The sequence below is a fragment of the Staurois parvus genome, unplaced genomic scaffold (assembly GCF_062004578.1).
Source record: "Staurois parvus isolate SC_StPar_1 unplaced genomic scaffold, SC_StPar_1.0 ptg001348l, whole genome shotgun sequence".
In the NCBI taxonomy this organism is placed as follows: Eukaryota; Metazoa; Chordata; class Amphibia; order Anura; family Ranidae; genus Staurois; species Staurois parvus.
In genome coordinates this window covers 538,536-566,418 of record NW_028319144.1, presented here as the reverse complement: position 1 = coordinate 566,418, position 27,883 = coordinate 538,536, and the positions used below count along the sequence as shown (strand labels likewise).

General features: G+C 48.7%; 1 protein-coding gene across 1 annotated transcript; it reads right to left on the bottom strand.

Annotated features, from left to right (window-relative positions):
* On the bottom strand, positions 1–26,653 carry LOC149436750 (tubulin-specific chaperone D-like; the record flags this gene model as incomplete). Its single annotated transcript, XM_089661505.1, has 8 exons — positions 26,633–26,653; positions 19,293–19,488; positions 16,571–16,621; positions 12,976–13,073; positions 12,671–12,772; positions 8,405–8,551; positions 7,209–7,264; positions 1–133 (listed from the first exon to the last, which is right to left on the bottom strand). Coding segments are annotated over exons 2-8 (759 nt in total), but the record flags the coding sequence as incomplete, so codon positions are not given.
* Positions 26,654–27,883: the final 1,230 nt, after the last annotated feature.

Genomic DNA, 27,883 nt, shown 5'->3' with positions numbered 1-27,883 from the left:
CAAGGCCTGCAGGATCCCGTCCATGGCGTTCCTGCCTTCGATGGTCAGGTAGGAGGACTGGGACAATGTGGAGAGACACCAGTCCAGGAAATCTGCCATTCTCTTCTGTTTGACATCAGGACGGGTGATGAACCTGCAAAGAGAAAGAGTACCAGTCAGCTCAGAGACCAAAATCGTTCCTCGGCAGAACAGGGCCAGTCCAGTGCAGGGCCAGTCCAGTGCAGGGCCAGGCCAGTGCAGGGCTGAAACAACTCGTCCACATAATCCATTAGAATCCATAATAAAAATAAATTGTCAAAAATTTTAATTATTGATTAGTTCGTCTGCACACAGAATGCATGACTTCTTTATGTTAGTATACACAGTGCAGCACACACACTTCTCAGTACACAGTCCATACATGTCAGTATACACAGTGCAGCACACACACTTCTCAGTACACAGTCCATACATGTCAGTATACACAGTGCAGCACACATACATCTCAGCACACAGTCCATACATGTCAGTATACACAGTGCAGCACACATACATCTCAGCACACCGTCCATACATGTCAGTATACAGAGCACAGCACACCCTCCATACAGGTCAGTATACACAGTGCAGCACACAAACCACTCAGTACACAGTCCATACATGTCAGTATACATAGTGCAGCACACATACAGCTCAGTATACCCTTCATACATGACAGTACACACAGTGCAGCACACATACAGCTCAGCACACCCTCCATATAAGTCTGTATACACAGTGCAGCACACATACAGCTCAGTACACAGTCCATACATGTCAGTATACACAGTGCAGCACACATACAGCTCAGTACACAGTCCATACATGTCAGTATACACAGTGCAGCACACATACAGCTCAGTACACAGTCCATACATGTCAGTATACACAGTGCAGCACACATACAGCTCAGTACACAGTCCATACATGTCAGTATACACAGTGCAGCACACATACAGCTCAGTACACAGTCCATACATGTCAGTATACACAGTGCAGCACACATACAGCTCAGTACACAGTCCATACATGTCAGTATACACAGTGCAGCACACATACAGCTCAGTACACAGTCCATACATGTCAGTATACACAGTGCAGCACACATACAGCTCAGTACACAGTCCATACATGTCAGTATACACAGTGCAGCACACATACAGCTCAGTACACAGTCCATACATGTCAGTATACACAGTGCAGCACACATACAGCTCAGTACACAGTCCATACATGTCAGTATACACAGTGCAGCACACATACAGCTCAGTACACAGTCCATACATGTCAGTATACACAGTGCAGCACACATACAGCTCAGTACACAGTCCATACATGTCAGTATACACAGTGCAGCACACATACAGCTCAGTACACAGTCCATACATGTCAGTATACACAGTGCAGCACACATACAGCTCAGTACACAGTCCATACATGTCAATATACACAGTGTAGCACACACAGAGTTTTAGGTCTTTTGATTTTTTTTTTCTCTTAAGCAAAAATGTGTTCATTTTTGGTCTGAAGTCACAGGAATTTTTTTTTTTCATGTTACAACTTTTCAATGTTTTTCAATGTCTTTAGTAGAAAAAAAAGGTAAAATGGAGGAATGTGCACTGAAATAAACAGCAATTATGTCATTGGCCTTCTAAAACAGGCCTCCAAGACAGGACATATACATGGAGAGCCTGTCATAAAAATCAAAAGCATAAGTTCTGAGACAGTCCTCTTATAAATGCATTTATGATCAGTGACAGGAACAGCAATACTGTGTTTGCTGACAATCGGAGGTTGGGGCGGAGGAATGACTCAGGTGTAAGTGTAGCCCGGGGCTATGTGCAGCACAGTGGCTAAATGGTTAGCACTTCTGCCTGGCAGTACTCGGGTCGTTGGTTCGAATCCCAACCACAACCACAGCACCACCTGCCTGGAGTTTGCATGCTCTCCCTGTGCCTGCGTGGGTTTCCTCCGGGTACTCCAGTTTCCTCCCACACTCCAAAGACATGCTGGTTGGTTAATTGGCTCCTGTCTAAATTGTCCCTAGTATGTGTATGTATGAATGTGAGTTAGGGACCTTAGATTGTACGCCCCTTGAGGGTTAGGGACCTTAGATTGTACGCCCCTTGAGGGTTAGGGACTGATGTGAATGTACAATATATATGTAAAGTGCTGTGTACACTGACGGCGCTATATAAGTACCTGAAATAAATAAAATAAATAAATAATGTGCCCTCATGTCTGACACAGAGCCAGCTCTGACAGGTGCTGTACTGCCATCTTCTGGATAAACTCCAAATCTACAGGTGGTTCCACTACAAGAACAAAGTGACAGCAGACAGACTTTGTTTCATAAAATCACTCCAAAAAGTGTGGGGGTGTCTTATTATATGTATGTGCTATTTATATGTCCTCCTGACAACCTTTAACCCCTCCTCGACAAGTGTATGCACATATTCGACCTCAAAAAAGTGGGTTTTTATCCGTAGGGCTGCACATATGCTCGGTTTGTCTTGACGTTATACAGCACAGCACACTCCCAACACAGACACTGAGCTGTCATGGACAGCTCCAGAGATGAAAATGTACAATCCCAAAGCACACGTTCCTGCTATGAGGAATTGGCTGTGTAATTAAATGGGTGCTGCAGCAAACGTCGGCTGGAACCGATCACAATCAACGAGAAAGAATGTCACCAGAACACCAAGGATCTCCGATGTGGGTCCAAAAGCTTTAATAAGCGATCACAGTTACAAGCAAGGCAACGTGCCTGATGAAGGGGTCCTGTGAGACTCCAAAACGTTGCCTTGCTGTAACTATGTGATCGCTTATTAAAGCTTTTGGACCCACATCGGAGATCCTTGGTGTGCTGGTGATATTCTGTCCCATGGACAGCTCCAGGTCTTATACTAACAATCGGTTTCAAGACATACCTCTTTTGAGACCTTGTGCTGTCTTCACTGGGTCTTTCCTTTGAATTTGGTAGAAGGAGCCAACAGGACTCTATAAACATCACAGCACCCTGCCTCGGGTCTATCTTTAAAAGCCCGAGCATTATATAAATGAATTCGTTCCCAGCATCCCTTTGAAGGTGCATGCTCCTCCTTGCTGGCCACTGGGTGCTGTAGACTTTAGCCATGCAATCTGCTCATCAGTTGCTTTAATAATAAAGTGTTATTAAGCAGCTGATCAGCAGATTGCACAGCTAATCAGCAGCATGAACATCTAAATGATGTGTTTTTTCATATAATGCCTAGGAACAGCAGTACAGTAATTGCCGCTAACCCTTAAGATCATGCCCACACGTTACAAAGAGCAAAAATAATTGATGGCAGAAAAGGATAACAGTTGTGAGGGGTGGGCCAATGTCAGTATGGATCAGGAGGAGTAGGGATTGATAATGGTTGAAGTCATTCAGACAAAAAATGAAGGCAGGCTCATGACAGCAGCTTCAAATGATTATATTGTGGAGATGTACAGTGCCTTGAAAAAGTATTCATACCCCTTGAAATTTTCCACATGTTGTCATGTTACAACCAAAAACGTCAATGTATTTTATTGGGATTGGATGTTATAGACCGACACAAAGTGGCAAATCATTGTGAAGTGGAAGGAAAAGGAGAAACGGTTATCAACATTTGTGACCAATAAATCTGTGAAAAGTGTGGTGACATTTGTATTCGGCCCCCCGGAGTCAATACTTTGTAGGATCCCCTTTGGCTGCAATTCCAGCTGCAATTCTTTTTGGGGATGTCTCTTTGCACATCTAGAGAGAGACATTTCTGCCCGTTCTTTGCAGAATCGCTCACTCTCTGTCAGATTGGATGGAGAGCGTCTGGGAACAGCAATTTTCAGGTCTGGCCACAGATTCTCCCTTGGATTTGAGTCTGGACTGTGACTGGGCCATTCTAACCCATGAAGATTCTTTGATCTAAACCATTCCATTGTAGCTCTGGCTGGATGTTTCCGGTCGTTGTCCTGCTAGAAGGGGAACCTCCGCCCCGGTCTCAAGGCTTTTTCAGACTCTTAACAGGTTTTCTTCTAAGATTGCCCTGTATTTGGCTCCATCCATCTTCCCATCAACTCTGACCAGCTTCCCTGTCCCTGCTGAAGAAAAGCATCCCCACCACATGATGCGGCCACCACGTTTCACAGTTGGGATGGTGTGTTCAGGGTGATGTGCAGTGTTCGTTTTCTGCTATACATGGCGTTTTGCTTTTAGGTCAAAAGTTAAATTTTGGTCCCATCTGACCAGAGCCCCTTCTTCCACGTTTGCTGTGTCCCCCACATGGCTTCTCACAATCTGCAAACGGGACTTCTTATGGCTTTCTTTCAACAATGGCTTTCTTCTCGCCACTCTTCCATAAAGGCCAGATTTGTGGAGTGACGACTAATAGTTGTCCTGAGGACAGATTCTCCCACCTGAGCTGTGGATCTCTGCAGCTCCTCCAGAGTTCCCATGGGCCTCTTGGCTGCTTCTCTGATGAATGTCTCCTTGCCCGGCCTGTCAGTTTAGGTGGACGGCCGTGTCTTGGTAGGTTGGCAGTTGTGCCGTACTCTGCCCATTTTCAGATGATGGATTGAACAGCGCTCTGTGAGATGGTCAAAGCTTAAGATATTTTTTTATTACCTAGCCCTGCTTTAAACTTCTCAACAAATTTATCCCTGACCCGTCTGGTGTGTTCCTTGGCCTTCATGATGCTGTTTGTTCACTAATATTCTCTAACAAACCTCTGAGGGCTTCACAGAACAGCTGTATTTATACTGAGATTACAAGACACAGGTGGACTATTTACTAATTAGGTGACTTCTGAAGGCAATTGATTCCACTAGATTTTAGTTAGAGGTATCAGAGTAAAGGGGGCTGAATACAAATGCATGCCACACTTTTCACATATTTATTTGTAAAAAAGTTTGAAAGCCATTTATCATTTTCCTTCCACTTCACAATTATGTGCCACTTTGTGTTGGTCTATCACATCAAATCTCAATAAAATACATTTACGATTTATGTTGTAACATATTTTCGGTTTCAGATAACCTTGCGCTAATATCATGTGACATAAAAAATTTTTTAAAAATTGGAACTACTATATTCTCCAGAATGACAGCTTCCAGAAAATATATACTGTTTTGGGAGTTTTTCATGATCCTCAGGCCTAAAATAATTTTTTTAAACACGTGAAAAAAATTACAAAAGGCCTTGGCAGCTAAAGGGATAACTGGCCCGTTCACATTGTTCTCATTTGTTGCCGTGCATTACTGTGCAGGTTAGCATGCGTTAAGGCAGTTCATTCAAAATAATGCACAAGGTACAGGTGTACATCGGTTTACGAATTTAATGCGTTCCGAGGGACTTTTTGTACTGCGAAAAATTTGTAAACCGAAACACGGTTTCCCATAGGAATGCATTGAAAACCAATTAATCCGTTCCAGATGTCAGAAAAAAAGTAAAAAAAAAGTCTTATCTGTTCAAAACTCTTTATAAAGTGCACTTTAAAGGCATAAATACTATACAGGGACATAATTAAAAAAAAAATTCATAAATGCATTGAAAACCAATTAATCTGTTCGTATTGTGAAAAAAAAAGGTTACACTGAGGCATTATTTTCAATGGATTTTCATTTGTAAACCAAAAATTAAGTTAACCGAGGCGTTTGTAAACCGAGGTATGCCTGTATATTTTAATGAACATCCGCCATTGCTTTACAACTCAACACACTGCAACGCACAGTTGGCACACTGTATGTAACACTCTGCACTTAGCTTCATGTGTTAAGGAAACGTGTTACTGCAGCCAGTTGGTCTGAAAGGACCCCAACAAAACATCAAGCTGCTATGAAGTGCAGACACCAGGGGTTATTACAGCCCGGCAGAGAGGGGGCACCGAAAATCTGCCCTACCACCAGGTCCCTGCACTTTAAACTAAACATCTCTTTTTGGCAGCGTCACTTTAACTAGTTGCCGACCGCAGATAGCCGAATGACGGCTTCACTGCGGCCGGCCAGTTCTGGGTGGACGTCATATGACGTCCCCCCAGAACGCGCTCTCCTGCGCGCCCCAGGGGGCGCGCACCCAGCGATCTCCGTGATCGCTGTGTCCTACGGACACAGCTGATCACGTGATGTGGTAAAAGGCCGATCCCAGCGGCCTTTTACCACGTGATCAGCGGTGTCCAATGACACGCTGATCACAGGGAAATGCAAGTGCCGGTTCTCGGCTGCACTTTCCTCACGCTGTCAGATCGTGAGGAAAGTACTGCCGAGAACCGGCAGTTGTCACAGCGGGGATCGGCACCGATCATCAGGACACTGATGATCAGTGCCCTGATGATCGGTGCCCAGCAGTGCCACCCGCAAGTTCCGCCCACCTGTGCCCAGCAGTGCGCCCACTAGCTCCGCCCACCTGTGCTCAGCAGATCACCCACCTGTGCCCAGCAGTGCACCCACCTGTGCCACTCTGCAGTGTCACACACCTGTGCCCAGAAGTGCCACCCACCTGTGCCCACCAGTGCCACCCACCTGTGCCCACCAGTGCCACCCACCTGTGCCCACCCACCAGTGCTGCCCACCAGTGCCACCCACCAGTGCAGCCCACCAGTGTTGCCAGTCAGTGCCCAGCAGTGATGCCAGTCAGTGCCGTCTATCAGTACCCATCATCAGTGTCACCTATCAGTGCCGCCTATCAGTGCTGCATATTAGTGCCGCCTATCCGTGCCACCTCATTAGTACTGCCTATCAGTGTCCTTTAGTGCTGCCTATCAGTGCCCATCAGTGCCGCCTATCAGTGCCCATCAGTGCCGCCTCATCAACGCACATCAGTGAAGGAGAAAAAATACCTGTTTGAAAAATTTTATAATAGAAACAAAGAAAAAATTTTTTTTTTTTCAAATTTTTTGCATTTTTTATTTATAGCGCAAAAAGTAAAGCGCCCAGTGGCGATTAAATACCACCAAAAGAAAGCTCTATTTGTGAAAAAAAATGATCAAAATTTCATACGGGTACAATGTTGCATGACCGCGCAATTGTCAAAGTGCGGCAGCGCTGAAAGCTGAAAATTGGCCTGGTAAGGAAGGGGGTATAAGTGCCTGGTAGGCAAGGGGTTAATGAAAGATGTTGCAGTGTGGCATGAAAAGCGCAGGGAGCGTTGGTTTTGGAACAGACTTCAAGGTCACACGTTTCAAACTTACTTTGATACCAGCACAGCGGCTCCATCTCGGGCTTTATCACTCACCAACAAGTAGGCCTGAAACAAAACCGACAAAATGATACTAATTATGGGGGACAAATTGTAACTAAGCAAGATTAAAACAGCTCCCCCCCCCCATCCTATCTCCTATTCTAACTAGTCTGTAGAAGAAAGATGCTTATACTTACACCTATTCTCAGGGTGCACCGGTCCGGTCACATGATCAGCCCCCTGTGGCGGCTGCAGGGGAGATGAGGGCCAGCTGATAACAGATGCTCCATAGTAAGCATGCCTATGGGTGACGTCATCCCCCCCCAGGCATTCCATCCGTCCATCCATTGTTGGCGCTCTCTCGTCTTTCTTGAAGCCAGCCGCTGGGGAGATCATGTGACTGAACACTTAGATTAGGGAAGTATGTGCATCATCTTTTTACAAGGTAGTTTGGTACAGGAGGTGGGGGAGGGGTGGGAGCTGTTTTAGGTTTAGTTAGTTAGAGCCTGGAAATCCACTTTAAAGGCTAAGTTCACCTTTTGTATAAATAAATAAAATATATTATTATTATTATTATTATTATTATTAATAATAATAAAAAATGCACATGATTTTGCTTGAAAAAAAATAAGATTTTTTTTTTAATTAACCATGGAGCTTGCAAAGCATGAAACCCGCAACTAGTAGATTGTGGGTGCAATATCAGGCTCCTGACAGCTGTCTTCCTGTACCTCCATACAGGCAGACGGTTACTCATCCTCAGGAAGTATCAATGAACTACGAGGGTGCTAATGAGCCTCTCAAGTATTTATTTAGTTATTACTTATTTCAGATACTTGTATAGCGCCAGCAATTTACGCAGCGCTTTACATATACATTGTACATTCAATTCCTAATCTAGTTCATTGAGATTTAAAAGCTATCTCCAGCGGTGGCAGACGGAACTTGTAGTTAAGTCATTCACAGATCTCTGTGAACGATGTGGCTGTGTGGACAGAGCCCTCCACGGATGCGTTTTTTTTTTTAATTTTGACATGGGGTGCAGGGAGAGAAGCCCCTGCCTGTTGTCACAAGAGGATGGGGGAATCAGGGAGTGCAATCCTGAATGCAGGTGTAACATGAGCTTATTCTTTAATTCTTAGTAGAAAAAAAAAAGGAAAAAAAACAGAGATACAATAAAAGGAGTGCACATAACAGAACACGCACCTTAGCCACGTCCAGGATGGTGTCCATGGTAGATTGGCGCTTTTGTCCTTCTTCTGTAGGAAGATTCCCATCCAACCGGGAGAGATCAAATGGAATAAGACAAGCCATGGAGAGCCACAGCAACAGCATGTAGCGAGTTTCCCATGTCTATACAGAGATATATATATGGGGGTTAAATTCACTTAGTATCCCCTATCCCAATCATACGCCTATGTACAAATAATATATTTAACCCCTTCCCGCCTAAGGGTAAAACAAATGTTAATGTCCAAGCACAATTTTGCAACGTTGACATGTGTTAGTAAAACGGCACATATTAGCACAACTACTTTGTACATCCAGGTGGATTATGCCGCGTTTTTTTTCAGGACAAATTGGGCTTTCATTTGGTGGTAAATGGTAATGGCGATCTCTTGATTTTTTTTTTTTTTTTTTTATCACCAGGAAATCTGGGCCAAAACAGTAAAAAAAAAAAAAAGTTTTTTTTTTAAATGTAGCTGTATATTTCTTGCTATCACCATAACCTACCACCAAAATGCAACCCGAAATAAATAGTTGTTGTTTGTACCCGTAGTAATGCCCAGAAACAGTTCTGCACCTTTTTTTTTTTTTCTCTTTATCCCACCTAAAAACACACTGACACCAACACTATTTGACACTGATACGAATGTTAAAATAAAAAAAATAAAATAAAACAAAAAACATTAAAAAAAAAAAAAAAAAAACTGACCCTGACCCACTAACCCTGGCACTGACCTAGATCAAACCTAGATCTACCGTGTTTCCCCGAAAATAAGACTGTCTTATACTTTTTGGGCTCAAAAAAACACACTAGGTCTTATTTTCGGGGTAGGTCTTATTTTTTTAAATCTCCAGGTGTGGACAGGGGGTGCAGAGGTGAGCTGCAGGCAGTTGTGGATGAGGGTTACTATGGAGAGGGCCGGCTGATGACAGTTGTGAGCTGCAGTCAGGTGTTGCAGGGGTGACTTGACAGGTAAGTTTCAGACAGGGTGCAGATATGAGCCACAGACAGGGTGAAGGGGTGAGTTGCAGACCTAGGATGCAGAAGTGAGCTGTGGCTGGGGGGTGCTGAGCTGTGGCTGGGGGGTGCAAAGGTGGGTTGCAACTCAGCTCACCTCTGCACCCCCCCCAGCCGCAGCTCACCTATGCACCCTGTCTGCAACTCACCTGACTCAATTTACCTCGGCAACACCTGACTGCAGCTCACCTTTGCACATCTTCCCCTCCACTGCCCTCATATGGTTAGCTAGCTTTGCAAAACACAGCTGTCAGCAGCCGGCCCCTCTCTATAGTAACTCCCGTTTCGGTTCCTATCTTCCCACACAGTGCACCAAGCACACTTACTCACCGCTCCACCTCTTCCCCAATGGCCGGAGATCACCCCTGGGGCATTGGCTTCCATGCATTAGGCTGCAGGAGGAGATACCCCACCCCTAAACACACTGCATACCGCACCCGCATATATCTGTTCCTTCCCTGTCCCACAGTGAGTACAGAGGTAGGGAGGTTCTGTGGGAGTGGATGGTGCTGTCACTTCAGCCTCGCTTCTATGTTTATAAGAGACAGTATATATGGGTGTATGCAGGGCCAGTGCCGGAGGTGGCGGAATGGCGTTCCGCCATGTTCCGGCTGAAAAAAAGCCCTGATCACAACTAGGTCTTATTTTCAGGGTAGGTCTTATACTTTAGCAATTCCCAAAAATAGCACTAGGTCTTGTTTACGGGGTAGGTCTTATTTTAGGGGAAACAGGGTAGTTATTTTTCTTTTTATTACTTTTATTCCCTTAATTTGCAGGGATTTCCTCTCACTTCCTGTTGTGGCTATTGGACAGGAAATGAAGGGAAATCTCCCCAATGGGAAAAAGATGGCAAAAAAATAATCAGATGGGGGTTCTACCCCACCTTTACTCTATCCAAAATGAAAAATAAAGTTTGCCTTAAATTCTACTTTTAATCAATCCGAAGGGGAGTTATGACTATTCAATGGTTTGCGGATTCCATTGTATAAAAAAAAAAATCAAAGCATGTGTGACCTCCATTAGTGAGCACATAGAAATGATTCAATTACCACATACTGTATTGTCTAATGTAAAGTGGAACTAAACTCTTCAACTTAAAGCGGAACTATACACACCTCGGTTCCAGCGAGGCAGCATCCCCGAGCTCCTGATTGATGGCATCTTCCGGCGGCCAGCTTCCAGGTCTCAATCGCCGGGCGGGGATTGCATGAATGGGAGTTCAGTTAGATTCAGCATTGCCGAATGTGTGCAATGTACAAGAGCGTGCAGGCGGGTAAGTAGCTTTAATGCAGAAGAGACAAAGCATCTCTATTCTGCATTAAAAATCTTTCTCCCCGGACCCTGCATTCACTCTATCTGGTCTCCCCGGACCCCGCATTCACTCTATCCGGTCTCCCCGGACCCCGCATTCACTCTATCCGCTCTCCCCGGACCCCGCATTCACTCTATCCGCTCTCCCCGGACCCCGCATTCACTCTATCCGCTCTCCCCGGACCCCGCATTCACTCTATCCGCTCTCCCCGGACCCCGCATTCACTCTATCCGCTCTCCCCGGACCCCGCATTCACTCTATCCGCTCTCCCCGGACCCCGCATTCACTCTATCCGCTCTCCCCAGACCCCGCATTCACTCTATCCGCTCTCCCCGGACCCCGCATTCACTATATCCGCTCTCTCTGGACCCCGCATTCACTCTATCCGGTCTCCCCGCAACCGCATTCACTATATCCGCTCTCCCCGGACCCCGCATTCACTATATCCGCTCTCCCCGGACCCCGCATTCACTATATACGCTCTCCCCGGACCCCGCATTCACTATATCCGCTCTCCCCGGACCCCGCATTCACTATATCCGCTCTCCCCGGACCCCGCATTCACTATATACGCTCTCCCCGGACCCCGCATTCACTATATACGCTCTCCCCGGACCCCGCATTCACTCTATCCGCTCTACCCGGACCCCGCATTCACTATATCCGCTCTCCCCGGACCCCGCATTCACTATAACCGCTCTCCCCGGACCCCGCATTCACTCTATCCGCTCTCCCCGGACCCTGCATTCACTATATCCGCTCTCCCGGGACCCCGCATTCACTATATCCGCTCTCCCCGGACCCCGCATTCACTATATCCGCTCTCCCCGGACCCTGCATTCACTATATCCGCTCTCCCCGGACCCCGCATTCACTATATCCGCTCTCCCCGGACCCTGCATTCACTATATCCACTCTCCCGGGACCCCGCATTCACTATATCCGCTCTCCCCGGACCCCGCATTCACTATATCCGCTCTCCCCGGACCCCGCATTCACTATATCCGCTCTCCCCGGACCCCGCATTCACTATATCCGCTCTCCTCGGACCCCGCATTCACTCTATCCGCTCTCCCCGGACCCCGCTTTCACTCTATCCGCTCTCCCTGGACCCCACATTCACTATATCCGCTCTCCCCGGACCCCACATTCACTCTATCCGCTCTCCCTGGACCCCACATTCACTATATCCGCTCTCCCCGGATCCCGCATTCACTATATCCGCTCTCCCACAGTACATAGAACATGGAAATGAAATTATTTTAGTAAATAAAAACTGCTAAAAAACCTTTTCTCGTTAGCAGATATAGCAGTCTTGTGATTTCTATCAGTGTCTTTGCTGAGCACTGGTTAATCTTGTAGGAGGAGTTTTCATTCTCCTCTGACTGTCCTATGAGGCTGCATGACCCCTGACCCTCTGTCTGGACAGTACTGATTGACCCTGTGCTGATCATATGCACTCTCCCAAAAAGAAAAAAAAACTGTCTAATACACACCAAAGAGTATGTGCAGACTTGCCACTGCTGCTCTGTACTATGGCAATTGGATTGGGGACAGAAGAAAGGGAGGATCAGAGAAGACAGGATCAAGCAGCCTTTTTACACAATGCAGAGGATTAACCCCTTAGGTTCCACAGTGAGTAGAATGAGTATGCTTTATTGCATATACAGATTTTACTGTTGTGGGTTTAGTAACATTTTAACCGATTCCCAAAACATTCACATTCAAGGCAAATCGTGAATGGTAACTGTCACAGCTGCTTGTGCTCCGAACTGACAACTGCAGATCAGAGGCAGAGATGGCAGCTTCCTTGGCTGTAAAGGACAGGAGGGTTTAGTTCCGCTTATTAGTGTACTATATGTGTATAAAATGGTAACAGACCTTCCGGATGTGGCGGGAGGAGGGGAGGGCTTACCTCGGGATCGGCAGGATTCTGTGCACGGACCATGTCCAGTACGGGATGTACGTCAACCACCTCATGTGGGAAAAGGCGGAGAAAAATTTTATAACCGCGCACCTGGCAGAGAGGATATGTGTGAGATGGAGAACCACTATATATATATATATATATATATATATATATATATATATATATATATATATACACACACATACATACATACACACACAGTATATATATATATATATATATATATATATATATATATATATATATATATATATATATATATATATATGACAGAGCTAGGAGCGCATTACCTTAGAAATGATATACAGAAATTTGAAGGCGAGGTGGAAAAGAAGAGGCGAGGATGTTTTATCCCGAATAATTTCCAGTAAGAGATCCAACATCCACTCTGCAAGAGAAGAAATAATTATCATTGATAAAATAAAGGACAATCCTATATCCCCCCATTATCCATCCAGTGGGGGCGGGCCCCTATGCCTCCTCAGTGACACCATGAAGAAACATTGGGTCCCATGGTTTTGTGTCCAGCACATAGTAGAGCTCAGAGCAGTGTTTACTCAGCATGGGTTAACTATTTCAAGAATATCCATTCCAACAGGTCTTTACAGGAACAGGAAACCAACCAAACACGGTACGAAGACCTGCAGGCTCTGAAAATTGTGGCCTCTCTTTCTTCCACTGTGCTGTCATATAGGTGGAGGAATGAAAGTATGAACTAGGGATGCACTGAAATTTCGGTGGCCGACACGTTTCGACCTAAAACATCGCTTTCAGCCTAAATGAAAAAAAAGGAACGATAGAGGTGCCGAAAAACCCCGCCCCTGGCCGCCGCCCGCCGCTCAGTAGTTCTCAGCCTTACCTGAGAAACCATCGATCCCAGCACTGGGCATAGAGATGAGTGAAGGAAAGATGGCTGCCACTCTCTATGCCCTTGGAGGACCAGAGTGATGTGACTTCCCATTACGGCCATTTTTTGATTTTTTTTTTTATAAAGCACTAGATCAATGCTTTTTTTTTTTGATCCATTGCTTTACATTGCAGAGGAGAGATGTGGGGGTCTTATTGACCCCATATCTCTCCATAAAGAGGACCTGTCACTAATTATTTCTATCACAGGGGATGAATGCATTTCTTGTAATAAGAAGAAAAGTAATTAAAATATTTTTTAAAGGAACAGTGCAAAAAAAAAAAGTAAAGTTCCTCTGTCGCCCCGCCCTCATGCCCATATATGTAAATGGTGTTCAAACCACAGACGTGAGGTATTGCCACGAAGAGCAATAATTCTCGCACTAGACCTCCTCTGTAACTTTACACTGCTAACCTGAAGACATTTTTAAAGCATCGCCCATGGAAATTGTTAAGTACCGCATTTTTACGCCATTCCACGAGCATGCACAGTTTTAAAGCGTGACGTGTTGGGTATCTATTTACTCGCCGTAACATCCTCTTTCATATTTTACAAAAAAATTGGGGTATATGTTGTTTTTTTTAATCAAAGTGTATTTTTTTCCATTTAAAAACTGCGCATTTCGGTTTTCGGCCAAGTGCATTTTGAATTTTCAGTTGACACCAGAATTTTCATTTCAGTGCACCACTAGTATGAGCATTAACAGATACAACAGATCTTATACACCGATCAGCCATAACTTTATGACCACCCACCAAATATTTAGTACAGGAGTCAGCAAGCAGTAGATCGCAGCCAGGTGACTGGTAAATTGCAGTCTGGCTTGCTGACCCGCCATCCCAGAGCATCAGAGTGAAATGCAGGACTACCTGTAACATTGGAGCTGTAGTAGGGAGCGAGAGCTGACCCCTCTTTGTAGTGCCGGCCCCTGTCTCATGCGGAGTGACACCAACGGTACTCCACCTCTAATCCTGGCTAGCGGTCTCCAGAGTGGTGCCGGCAACACGAAAGACGAGATCTTCAGGTCCGTGTAAAACAATACACTGGGCATAATAGTATAGGGCTGCTTTCACACTGATCTGCTGCGGTTTGCCCACACCACGGGTGCAGTGCAGTGTACCTCCAGCTTTCCTGTGGGTTTGCTGCGCTTAGCCATAGACTTCTATTATATCCTGAGGATTTGGCACACTCTCTGAAAACACACCAAAACTTCTGAATGCAACAGAAAGGGGGGGTGGGGTTTGGGGGGTGGTAAAACCCCCATAGTCAAGGTGTGTTTTTACCACCCCCACCCCAACTGCTCCCTCCTTAGGTGCAGTGGCCAGGGGTGTACACATGTCGCAGCCGCAGCAGGAGTTATACGCCCTCTCATAGTTGGTGGGTGTAGCACCCGCCAAGCCTGACCCATTCAAGTGAATGAGGCCGCTCTGCAACCTTGTGCAGTACAGCAAAGCAGGCAGCGTTGTATTGCTTTCTCCTCTCCACCCTCTTCAACCCCTTGGACCTCACAGGAGCATGCCGTTGCGGGGCGCTTGCAGAGTGGCCCCCATTTACTTGAATAGGTCTCGAATGACAGGCGATAGCGCCTACCAAAAGCAGCAGGGGATTTAATTCCTGCTGCGCCATGTGTACACCTTTGGCTGCTGTCTCAGTAGCTAAAGGGGGTAGGGATTGAGGGGGGGGGTAGTTAAAAACCGCAAATCAATTGCAAGGTTTACCACCCCCCTACTCTACATGTGAACGAGCTCTAAGGGTGCAGCTGCCGTATGCAACTAAGGGCTCATTCACAAGTGCAGCAGCCACTGCTGCTCCTCTGAAAAGCGATCTGAATGTATTTGACAGGTGGTGAGGAGGTGATATGTTGCCTCATCACCACCGGAGTTAAACCCATGATCGCCGTGCAATGCATGTAACTGCGACAGTATGGCAATTGGAGGTTTAAATCAGGTGTGAGGAGACTTCCTCCATGTTGTTCAGGTAGACCTCCACCTCTTCAAGTTTGCCCCCCATCCCGGTTTAGTAGGTCCCCCTTTTGCTACCAAAACAGACCCATCTCACCATGGACTCCACCAGACCTCTGTGGTATCTGGCACCAGAAGATCCTTTATGTCCTGTAAGTTGGGAGGTGGGGCCTCCATGGATTGGACTTGTTTTTCCAGCACATCCCACAGATAGACTGGATTGAAATCTGGAGAATTTGAAGGCCAAGTCAACACCACAAACTCGTTGTTGTGTTCCTCTAACCATTCTTGAACCATTTTTGCAGTGTGGTAGGATGCATTATCCTGCTGAAAGAGGCCTTTGCCATCAGGGAATATCGTTTCAATGGAGTGGTGTACTTGGTCAATGTTTGGGTAGGTGGTCAGTGTCATGTAACATCCACATGACTGGCAGGAGCCAAGGTTTCCCAGCAGAACACTGCCCAAAGCATCACACTGCCTCCGCCCACTTGTCTTCTTCCCATACTGCATGCTGATGCCATCTCCTCCCCAGGTAAGTGATGCACACCCACCCCACCATCCACATGATGGAAAAGAAAATGTGATCCATCAGACCAGGTCACCTTCTTCCACTGCTCCGTGTTCCAGTTCCGATGCTCACGTGGCCACTGCAGGAGCCTTTGGCTGTGGACACGGGTCGGCATGGGCCCCCTGACCGGTCTGCGGCTACACAGTCCCATACACGACAAACTGCAATGACCATTTTTTCTGCTTTCAACACATCAACTTCAGGGACAACATGTTCACTTGCTGCCTAACATCCCACCCACTATCAGATGCCGCTGCAATGGGATAATCGCTGTTATTTACTTTACCTGTCAGTGGTCATAAAGTTATGGCTGATCGGTGGATGTCTCTGAGTTGTGCATTTATCTGTGAGGCTGCTGTTGGCCCTAAGACCTCCGACTTCATTTCTCTTTATTCTCCAAAAATCATACCTTCCGCCTTGTAAATGATCATGTGACTTATGTGACTTACCCAGATGGGGGTCCAGGAGGTGAGGCTGTTCCTGGTATTTGTCCATGATCACTAAAACCAAAGACAGATGATGAGGTCAGAGCACCTATCAGCATTGTCATTCTGAACGTTCGCATTTTGTATTCATAAAGTTTTAGATATAAAATAGAAATAAACCCGGCTGGATACAAACAGATCACCCAGCGCAAAAAGAAGAACCTTCCATCAACCCGCAGCTGACTCAGAGCAAGGCAAACGAAACGTTGTAGGGGGGGCAGCCAGCTATGCTACTCTCAGCTTCACAAGCAGCTACCTAATGTGTGTGCGAGCCACGCTGTGCTTTGTGGATAGTCCCACAGTCTTATGGGAGGTCTCAGTAGACTGCGGGGAGGGAGCCGGAGAGGAGAACGTACCCTTGGATCACCTATCAAAACCAGGTACCCACTCCTCCCCTCCAATAAAAAAATGACATGCCAAATGTGGCGAAGGGGGGGGGGTGCTTAAAGCAGAACTTCACCTTTCCAGTGAAGTTCAGCTTTAAAAATGTCCCACTGGTATGACAGAACACAGAGTACATAGTTCAGCAATGTAGGGAATGTAGTGTATAGCACAGTGTACGTAGTTCAGCAATGTGGGGAATGTAGTGTATAGCACAGTGTACGTAGTTCAGCAATGTGGGGAATGTAGTGTACAGCGCAGTGTACATAGTTCAGCAATGTAGTGTACAGCACAGTGTACGTAGTTCAGCAATGTAGTGTATAGCACAGTGTACGTAGTTCAGCAATGTAGTGTACAGCACAGTGTACATAGTTCAGCAATGTAGTGTACAGCACAGTGTACGTAGTTCAGCAATGTAGTGTATAGCACAGTGTACGTAGTTCAGCAATGTAGTGTATAGCACAGTGTACATAGTTCAGCAATGTAGTGTATAGCACAGTGTACATAGTTCAGCAATGTGGGGAATGTAGTGTATAGCACAGTGTACATAGTTCAGCAGTCTGAGAATGTAGAGTATAGCACACATTGTTCAGTAGACTGGGAAATGTAGTACCCAGCACAGTATTTATAGTTCAGGAGTCTAGAGAACTTAGTGTATAGCAAAGCCACCTGGGAATGTAGTGTATAGCACAGTGTACGTAGTTCCGCCCTAATGGTATGAATGTAGACTACAGAGTACATAATTCAGCAGTCTGGGGAATGTTGTGTATAGCACAGACTACATAGTTCAGCAGTGTAAGAATGTAGTGTACAGCACAGCATTAATAGTTCAGTAGTCTGGGAAATGTAGTGTATAGCAAAGCAGTCTGGGGAAGGTATCGTATAGCACAGCGTACATGATTCATCAGTCTGGGGAATGTATGCACAGCGTACATAGTTAGCAGTGCAAGGAATAAAGTGTATAGCACAGCATACATAGTTTAGCCCTAGTGGTATGAAAGTAGAATACAGGGTACATAGTTCAGCAATGTGGGGAACACAGTGTATAGCACAGTCTACATAGCTCAGCAGTGTGACATCATAGAGTATAGCGCACAGTGTTCAGCAGTCTGGAAATGTAGTGTATAGTGCGGCATTTACAGTTCAGCAGTCTGCAAATATAGCATATAGCAAAGTGTACATTTGTTCGGCTGTCTGAGAATGTAATATATAGCACAGTGTACATTGTTCAGAAGTCTGGGGAATGTAGTGTATAGCACGGTGTACATAATTCAGCAGTCTGATAATGTAGTGTATAGCACGGTGTACATAATTCTGCAGTCTGATAATGTAGTGTATAGCACAGTGTACATAATTCTGCAGTCTGATAATGTAGTGTATAGCACAGTGTACATAATTCAGCAGTCTTGGGAATGTAGCATATAGCACAGTGCTCATAGTTCAGCAGTGTAGTGAGAGTATCATATGGCGTAGCATACACAGTTCAGCAGTAAGGAATGCAGTGTGTAGTACGGTGTACATTGTTAAGCAGTCTGAGAATGAAATGTGCAGCAAAGCTTACATAAACAGTCTGGGGAATGTAGTGTATAGCAGAGGGTACATAGTACAGTGGTTTGCAGCACATGGTGTGCCATCACATTGCTGGCAGTTAGTGGATGATGGAAGGAGGCTGGAAGCACTAAGCAATGCAGCGGATGTGAATGAAGACGATTATACACCCCCCCCCCCCCTTATCCGCCTCTCAACTGTCCATAAGACGTAACCCATTCATATTATTTATAACCGCCAACCCCTTTATATACTCACCTGATTACACTGTCAGGTGACCCTCCGCAGCACATTCTCCAAGAGTGAAGCCCGGTGATCCAGCGCTGAAGACGGCCCTCTACAGACGGGTCTTAGAGCCACCCCTCTTTGTGATGTCATCATTCCCCTGTGGCCCTCTGGAGCCTACGAGATCCCACTACTAGACAGGCAATGGGAAGAGTCCCTGTCACCCAGGCAGCAGTATGGACAACTGAAAAAAGGACCCGACTCGGCCTGCGACGTGACCACAGATGGAAGTATTTGGGGTTTTTTTTTTTTTTTTTTTGCTGCAAGTGCTTAGCTAGATGGGGAGTGAAAGACATTGTGTTTTGGGGGAGCAGAGTCGGAGTGCCGCTTTAATGAGATAAAATGGCTGACAGAATTTCATAAAGAGACCTCGTCTTCCCTACAACCGGCACAGCTGTGCTCTCCAAATTACCACGACCAACACTTTCTGGTTCTTCAGTTCCCTGTACAAGGCCCAGGGGGGTCTCCTCACCTATAAATCTCTGTGTGCATACTTCTCTGGTCACCAGCTCCTCGCAGGCAGTGCCCAGGCCGACAATCAGATCTCGTGTCTCTTTGCTCTCGGTGAACGATTCCAAAATGTTACCGCTGGATACCACCTCCGGACTGCTGTCCTCTTCACGTTGTGAACTGTCTGCGACCATTGTCACCACGCTGGACTAGAGAGCCTACAGGGGACAAACCGAAGAAATCAGCTCATAATCTGGATTCTCAAAGGCGGCTGCATGTTAAAGGGGTTCTAAAGCGTTCTACGCGTTTTACATGGTGACTACATCTTCGCACATAGGAAGTGAGGGAAAATCTGAAGAGGGATGCAAACAGGAATACAAATCTTACAGGAATTCTAGCCTTCCCCTAACCTACTATAGAAGAGGTATTAAATTCACATTCATGGAGGTCCAGTCAGTACAATTCTATTCCAGCAGAGGTCAGGATCACGTTTGTGCACAATCCCCCCCTTTACATCAGTGTTCTCAGTCAGACCTCCCTGTAAATCAGTCCCCCCTTTACATCAGTGTTCTCAGTCAGACCTCCCTGTAAATCAGTCCCCCCTTTACATCAGTGTTCTCAGTCAGTCCCCCCTGTAAATCAGTCCCCCCTTTACATCAGTGTTCTCAGTCAGTCCCCCCTGTAAATCAGTCCCCCCTTTACATCAGTGTTCTCAGTCAGTCCCCCCTGTAAATCAGTCCCCCCTTTACATCAGTGTTCTCAGTCAGTCCCCCCTGTAAATCAGTCCCCCCTTTACATCAGTGTCCTCCGCAAGTCTCATCTGTACATCAAAGAACACCTTTACATCAGTGTCCTCAGTCCCCCCTGCACATCCCACTCCCCCCTTTACGTTAGTGTCCTCAGTCCCCCCTTTACATCTTTGGCTTTGCAGGCCAGAGTACTTGGTGTCATTCTGGACTCCAACCTATCCTTCCAGCCCTAAGTCCAATCTTTAACAAACTCATGCAGACTCCACCTCCGCAACATGCAGACTCCACCTCCGCAACATCGCCAAAATCCGCACGTTCCTAACCCCATAAACCACTAAACAGCTCATCCACTCCCTCATCATATCACGACTCAACTACTGCAACTCCCTCCTCACTGGCCTGCCTCGCCGCTGGCTATCCCCGCTTCAGTCCATCCTGAATACGGCTGCCAGACTCATTCACCTTTCCAACCGCTCCGTTTCCGCCACCCCCCTCTGCCAATCCCTCCACTGGCCTCTACTCAGTGTCCTCCACCCCCCTCTGCCAATCCCTCCACTGGCCTCCACTCAGTGTCCTCCACCCCCCTCTGCCAATCCCTCCACTGGCTTCCGATTGCGCAACGGATCAAATTCAAAATCCTAACACTGACGTACAAAGCCGTCCACCATACTGCCCCGAACTACATCACTGACCTAATATCCAAGTACCGCCCAACACGCACACTCCGCTCCTCACAAGACCTCCTTCTCTCTAGTTCCCTGGTCTCCTCCTCCCATGCCCGCCTCCAGGACTTCTCCAGGGTGTCACCCATCCTCTGGAACTCCCTGCCACAACCCATCAGATTATCACCTACTCTCCTCTCCTTTAGGCGCATCCTGAAAACCCATCTCTTCAGGGAAGCCTACCCCAACCCCTGCTAACCTGCCAACCTCCTCCACTCTTCCTACCACTCCATCCCCCACAGCTATCTCCTCCTGTGCCGCCATCCCCTCCCTCCTAGATTGTAAGCTCGAAAGAGCAGGGCCCTCGAACCCCTCATGTATCACATTGTATTGGTATTGTTCTGTCACATGTTCTGTCCCCCTTTGTAATGTACAGCTCTGAGCGAACTATTGGCGCTTTATAAACACTGTATAATAATAATAATAATAATAATACATCAGTGTCCTCAGTCCCCCCTGCACATCACAGTCCCCCTTTACATCAGTGTCCTCAGCAAGTCTCACCTGTACATCAAATAACCCCTTTACGTCAGTGTCCTCAGTCTCCCCTACACATCCCACTCCCCCCTTTACATCAGTGTCCTCAGTCCCCCCTGCACATCCCACTCCCCCCTTTACATCAGTGTCCTCAGTCCCCCCTGCACATCCCACTCCCCCCTTTATATCAGTGTCCTCAGTCCCCCCTGCACATCCCACTCCCCCCTTTACATCAGTGTCCTCAGTCCCCCCTGCACATCCCACTCCCCCCTTTACATCAGTGTCCTCAGTCCCCCCCTGCACATCCCACTCCCCCCTTTACATCAGTGTCCTCAGTCCCCCCCTGCACATCCCACTCCCCCCTTTACATCAGTGTCCTCAGTCCCCCCCTGCACATCCCACGCCCCCCTTTACATCAGTGTCCTCAGTCCCCCCCTGCACATCCCACTCCCCCCTTTACATCAGTGTCCTCAGTCCCCCCCCTGCACATCTCACTCCCCCCTTTACATCAGTGTCCTCAGTCCCCCTTCACATCACAGGTCCACCCCCCCCATCACAGTCCCACCTTTACATCAGTGTCCTCAGTAGCCCCCAGCACATCACAGCCACCCCACATTTATATCATAGTCCCCTTCTTACATCAGTGTCCTCAGTCTCCCCTGCACATCAGTCCCCCCCTTTCCGTCAGTGTCTTGGTCACCCTGCACATCACAGGTCCCCCCTCATCACAGTCCCCCCTTTACACCAGTGTCCTCATTGACCCCTACACATCCCAGCTACCCTACATTTATATCACAGTCTCCTTCTCACATCAGTCCCCCCTGTACATCACACTCCCCCTTTACATCGGAGTCCTCAGTCCCCCCCCCCCATCACAGCAGTGTCCCCCACCTCCTCCCCTCCAAGGCAGTGTCCTCAAACCCTCCTTCTTTCACAGCAGTGTTTGCAGCCACACGCACAGTCCTACTTTACACAGGGAAGGTCTTGAGAAAAGGGTGGGAGCTGCCAAGTTTTTCTCAGTAACAAGCCAGTGATTGATTACCGGGACCACCCAGTGTCCTAGAAAAAGTCCAGGCTCCTAAGTGGATCAACAGCGGCAGTCCGGATGAGAAGGAAACTCGATCCGGACCACGGTCCCCCATTTAGTGTTGCCTGGACTATAAAGAATTATTTTTATAGCTTTCGGTGTTGTTGGAGAGTTCCACTCACTTCCTGTCTGGTGAAACATCAGCAGGACAGGAAGAGGGTGTAAATATCTCTAATGAAGCCTCGGATAGCAGTAAAAACCCATGGAATGGTGGGAGAGCCCTTTTCCTCCTGGGTTGATTCTGGTCTGGTGCACCAGGCTTGTCCCCAGCTGAAGCCAAGACTCTCCCTAAGTTCCAATGTCCATCTGATTTGAATGAGGCTGCATTCGTCTGGCCTGGTGCTGGGAGGCACAAGGAGCTCGCGGTGATGTGTCCCCTGGAACTGGGAAGTGCAAAGAGCACGCGGTGATGTGTCCCCTGGAGCTGGGAGACGCAAAGAGCACGCGGTGATGTGCCCCCTGGAGCTGGGAGACGCAAGGAGCTCGCGGTGATGTGCCCCCTGGAGCTGGGAGGCGCAAGGAGCTCGCGGTGATGTGTCCCCTGGAACTGGGAGGTGCAAAGAGCATGCGGTGATGTGCCCCCTGGAGCTGGGAGACGCAAGGAGCTCGCGGTGACGTGCCCCCTGGAGCTGGGAGACGCAAGGAGCTCGCGGTGACGTGCCCCCTGGAGCTGGGAGACGCAAGGAGCTCGCGGTGACGTGCCCCCTGGAGCTGGGAGACGCAAGGAGCTCGCGGTGACGTGCCCCCTGGAGCTGGGAGACGCAAGGAGCTCGCGGTGATGTGCCCCCTGGAGCTGGGAGACGCAAGGAGCTCGCGGTGATGTGCCCCCTGGAGCTGGGAGGTGCAAGGAGCTCGCGGTGATGTGTCCCCTGGAGCTGGGAGGTGCAAGGAGCTCGCGATGATGTGTCCCCTGGAGCTGGGAGGTGCAAGGAGCTCGTGGTGACGTGCCCCCTGGAGCTGGAAGGAGCTAACGGTGATGTACCCCCTGGAGCTGGGAGGCACAAGGAGCTCGCAGTGATCTGCCCCCTGGAGCTGGGAGGCGCAAGGAGCTCGCGATGGTGTGTCCCCTGGAGCTGGGAGGTGCAAGGAGCTCGCGGTGATGTGTCCCCTGGAGCTGGGAGGTGCAAGGAGCTCGCGATGATGTGTCCCCTGGAGCTGGGAGGTGCAAGGAGCTCGCGATGATGTGTCCCCTGGAGCTGGGAGGTGCAAGGAGCTCGCGATGATGTGTCCCCTGGAGCTGGGAGGTGCAAGGAGCTCGCGATGATGTGTCCCCTGGAGCTGGGAGGTGCAAGGAGCTCGCGGTGATGTGCCCTCTGAAGATAGGAGGCGCAAGGAGCTCGCGGTGATGTGCCCCCTGGAGCTGGGAGACGCAAGGAGTTCGCGGTGATGTGCCCCCTGGAGCTGGGAGACGCAAGGAGTTTGCGGTGATGTGCTCCTTGGAGCTGGGAGACGCAAGGAGCTCGCGGTGATGTGCCCCCTGGAGCTGGGAGACGCAAGGAGCTCGCGGTGATGTGCCCTCTGAAGATGGGAGGCACAAGGAGCTCGCAGTGATGTGCCCCCTGGGGCTGGGAAGCGCAAGGAGCTCACGATGATGTGCCCCCTGGAGCTGAGAAGAGCATAGAGCTTGCGGTGATTTGCCCCTGATGCTGGAAGGCGCAAGAAGCTCACGGTGATGTGCCCCTGGGGCTGGAAGGTGCAAGAAGCTCACGGTGATGTGCCCCTGGGGCTGGAAGGTGCAAGAAGCTCACGGTGATGTGCCCCTGGGGCTGGAAGGCGCAAGGAGCTCGCTGTGATGTGCCCCCTGGGGCTGGGAGGCGCAAGGAGCTTGCAGTGATGTGCCCCCTGGGGCTGGGAGGCGCAAGGAGCTCACGATAATGTGCCCCCTGGAGCTGGGAGGCGCAAGGAGCTCATGGTGATGTGCCCCCTGGAGCTGGGAGGCACAGTCTCTCTTCAGGAGAAGCCCTCACCATCATACAAAAAGATATTGATAAGATAGAATGAGTCCAGAGATGGGTAACAAAAATGGTGGAATGTCTTATCAAGAGCGACTTCAGGAACATAACATGTCCAGTCTGGAGGAACGGGAGAGGGGAGACATGACTTAAACCTTTAAATACATCAAGGGGGTGAATGAGGTTCAGGAAGGCAGGATTTTCAACATGAAACCAAAATCAAGAACACGAGGACATGGCCTCCAACTAACTGCAGGAAAGTTCAAAACTAATCTCAGAAAGTATTATTTTACCGGGAGGGTAGTTGATGCTTAGAAAAAACTTCCAGCAGAGATAGTAAGTCAGTCAACAGTAAACAGCTTCAAACATTCTTGGGACAAGCATAGATCTACTGTATACTCAGACAAAAAAGTTAACAAAACAAACCCCCCCCTTCGCCCACCCTAAAACAAAACCAAAAAAGGGCAGACTCCATGGACCACATGTTTTTTTTCTGCCTTTCTTCTGTCTTTTTCTATGTTTCTATGTAACTGGCTTTGGTTGGTGAGTTTTGATCTAGGTCTATAATGGCGCACCTTGCCTCTGTCTGCCGCCTGGCACCCCAGGAGATTCAGGGTTAGGGGTTCTCCTTCTTCGGAGGACTGGCCATACTGTACTCTCTGTGCACTTTTGTGTGCTGTGATTTCACTGTTGACTTTTTTTTGTTCACACAAAAGGAGCTTCAAAACAAACAAAAAAATGATATATATTTTTGCCCTGTGGTGTGTTTACATAAAGCACATTGGTGTGTGTCACTTTTCCAGTTAACATGCGTTGTGTTAGGCCGTGTTCACACAGCGTTCGCTATGCCCGCGCAGTGTGGTCAGTGTTTATCTACATAGGGATGCACAGGTGTTGTGTACATCCTGACAAAACCAGATACACGTACTGTCGAAACGCGTCGACATCAGAATGTCTTGACGTCATCGAGGCCGGGCCTCCGAACCGCAGAGTTTCAAAGGAGCGCGATTCAGCGGACAAACCAAGGGACATTCACATGCGGTCAACTAAAGCCTTTACCATCCACCCATATGGGACACATTGTTATGGAGAGCTGCGAGTAGTCGGGTTCAGCTGATGACAGAGAGGCAAGTTGCTTAGTTTAACTAATTCAGCTCTTTGGAAGTACTATGTACGTTCAAAGAGTGAACCGTTAATCAAAAGCCGATTTCTGAAGTAGCAGCCACCAGCTTGTGTGTTTTTTCTTCAGCCCTTCAAAGTGAAAGTGATGCAGCGGCTGTATAGCCACCGATCATTTTCACAGAGCCATGAAGCTCTCTACGCACTGTTGTTGGGCTCATCTGAAGGACACACCAAGTTTGGAGGTCTTTAGCTATTGACTCTGCAGACAGTTGGCGACTTCTGCGCACTGTGCGCTTCAGCATGCGCTGACCCTGCCCTGTCATGTGACGTGGCCTACCACTTGGTGGCTGAGTGGCTGTTGTTCCCAGTGGCTTCCACTTTGTTATAATCCCACTAACAGTTGAGCGTGGAATATTTAGTAGCCAGGAAATGTCACGGATGGACTTATTGCCCAGGTGGCCACCTATCACGGGACCAGGGGCGGACTGACAACTCATGGGGCCCCCGGGCAATAGGGGATCATGGGGCCCCTGTGTTCCTGCCCACACTCAAAGCACACCCAAAAAAGCCTATAAAAGGTACCATGGGCATTTCATGGGGCCCCCTACAGACCCCGGGCCCTCAGGCAGTGCCCGAATACTGAAATGGTCAGTCCGCCCCTGCAAGGGACCACGCTTGGAGTCACTGAGCTCCTGAGAGCGACCCATTCTTTCACCAATGTTTGTAGAAGCCGTCTGCATGCCTAGGGGCCTGATTGTATACACCTGTGTCCATGGAGGGGATTGGAACACCTGAATCACATGATTGGGGGGGGGCAATACTTCTGGCAATATAGTGTATCACCTCTGATGACAGGAGATCTATATACAGCCCCCTATATCCGCCTCATGGAGGTCACAGCACTGAGTACACCGGGGGGAGGCTCTGACCGGAGAACTATATACAGGAAGAAGCGGTATACGAAGTCACTCACCCGCCACACACCGGCCGCTCCCCGCTCACCCACGTGACTCCCCGCTGCCCGCCCGTCACCTAGACAACGGCTGAGACTACGGATCCTGGGAGGGGGCGGGGCTGTACGAGCTCAACGTGACATCGCTGCGCGCCTTCTGCCTGTCACATCGACTCACTGCGCCCTCTATCCGTCACATCGACTCACTGCGCCCTCTGCCGGCCATACAGACTCACTACGCCCTCTATCCGTCACATCGACTCACTGCGCCCTCTGCCGGCCATACAGACTCACTACGTACCTCTATCCGTCACGTCGACTCACTGCGCCCTCTATACGTCACATCGACTCACTGCGCCCTCTGCCGGCCATACAGACTCACTACGCCCTCTATCGGTCACATCGACTCACTGCGCCCTCTGCCGGTCATATAGACTCACTACGTCCTCTATCCGTCACATCGACTCACTGCGCCCTCTGCCGGTCATACAGACTCACTACGCCCTCTATCGGTCACATCGACTCACTGCGCCCTCTGCCGGTCATATAGACTCACTACGTCCTCTATCCGTCACATCGACTCACTACGCCCTCTGCCGGTCATACAGACTCACTACGTCCTCTATTCGTCACATCGACTCACTGCGCCCTCTGCCGGCCATACAGACTCACTACGTACCTCTATCCGTCAGATAGACTCCCTGCGCCCTCTGCCGGCCATACAGACTCACTACGTCCTCTATCCGTCACATCGACTCACTGCGCCCTCTGCCGGTCATACAGACTCACTACGCCCTCTATCCGTCACATCGACTCACTGCGCCCTCTGCCGGTCATACAGACTCACTACGTCCTCTATTCGTCACATCGACTCACTACGCCCTCTAGCCGTCACATCGACTCACTGCGCCCTCTGCCGGTCATACAGACTCACTGCGCCCTCTATCCGTCACATCGACTCACTCCGCCCTCTGCCGGCCATACAGACTTACTGCGCCCTCTGCCGGCCTTACAGACTCACTGCGCCCTCTATCCGTCAGATAGACTCCCTGCGCCCTCTGCCGGCCATACAGACTCACTACGCCCTCTATCCGTCAGATAGACTCCCTGCGCCCTCTGCCGGCCATACAGACTCACTACGCCCTCTATCCATCACATCGACTTACTGCGCCCTCTGCTGGCCATACAGACTCACTACGCCCTCTATCCATCACATCGACTTACTGCGCCCTCTATCCGTCACATCGACTCACTGCGCCCTCTGTCCGTCACATCGACTCACTGCGCCTTCTATGCGTCACATCGACTAACTGCGCCCTCTGCCGGCCAGAGAGACTCACTGCGCCCTCTAGCTATCACATAGACTCACTGCGCCCTCTTCCGGCCATAGAGACTCACTGCGCCCTCTATCCCTCACAATCGACTTACTGCGCCCTCTGCCGGCCAAACAGACTCACTACGCCCTCTATCCGTCACATCGGCTCACTGCGCCCTCTATCTGTCAAATACACTCACTGCGCCCTTCACCTCCGCAACATCTCCAAGATACGCC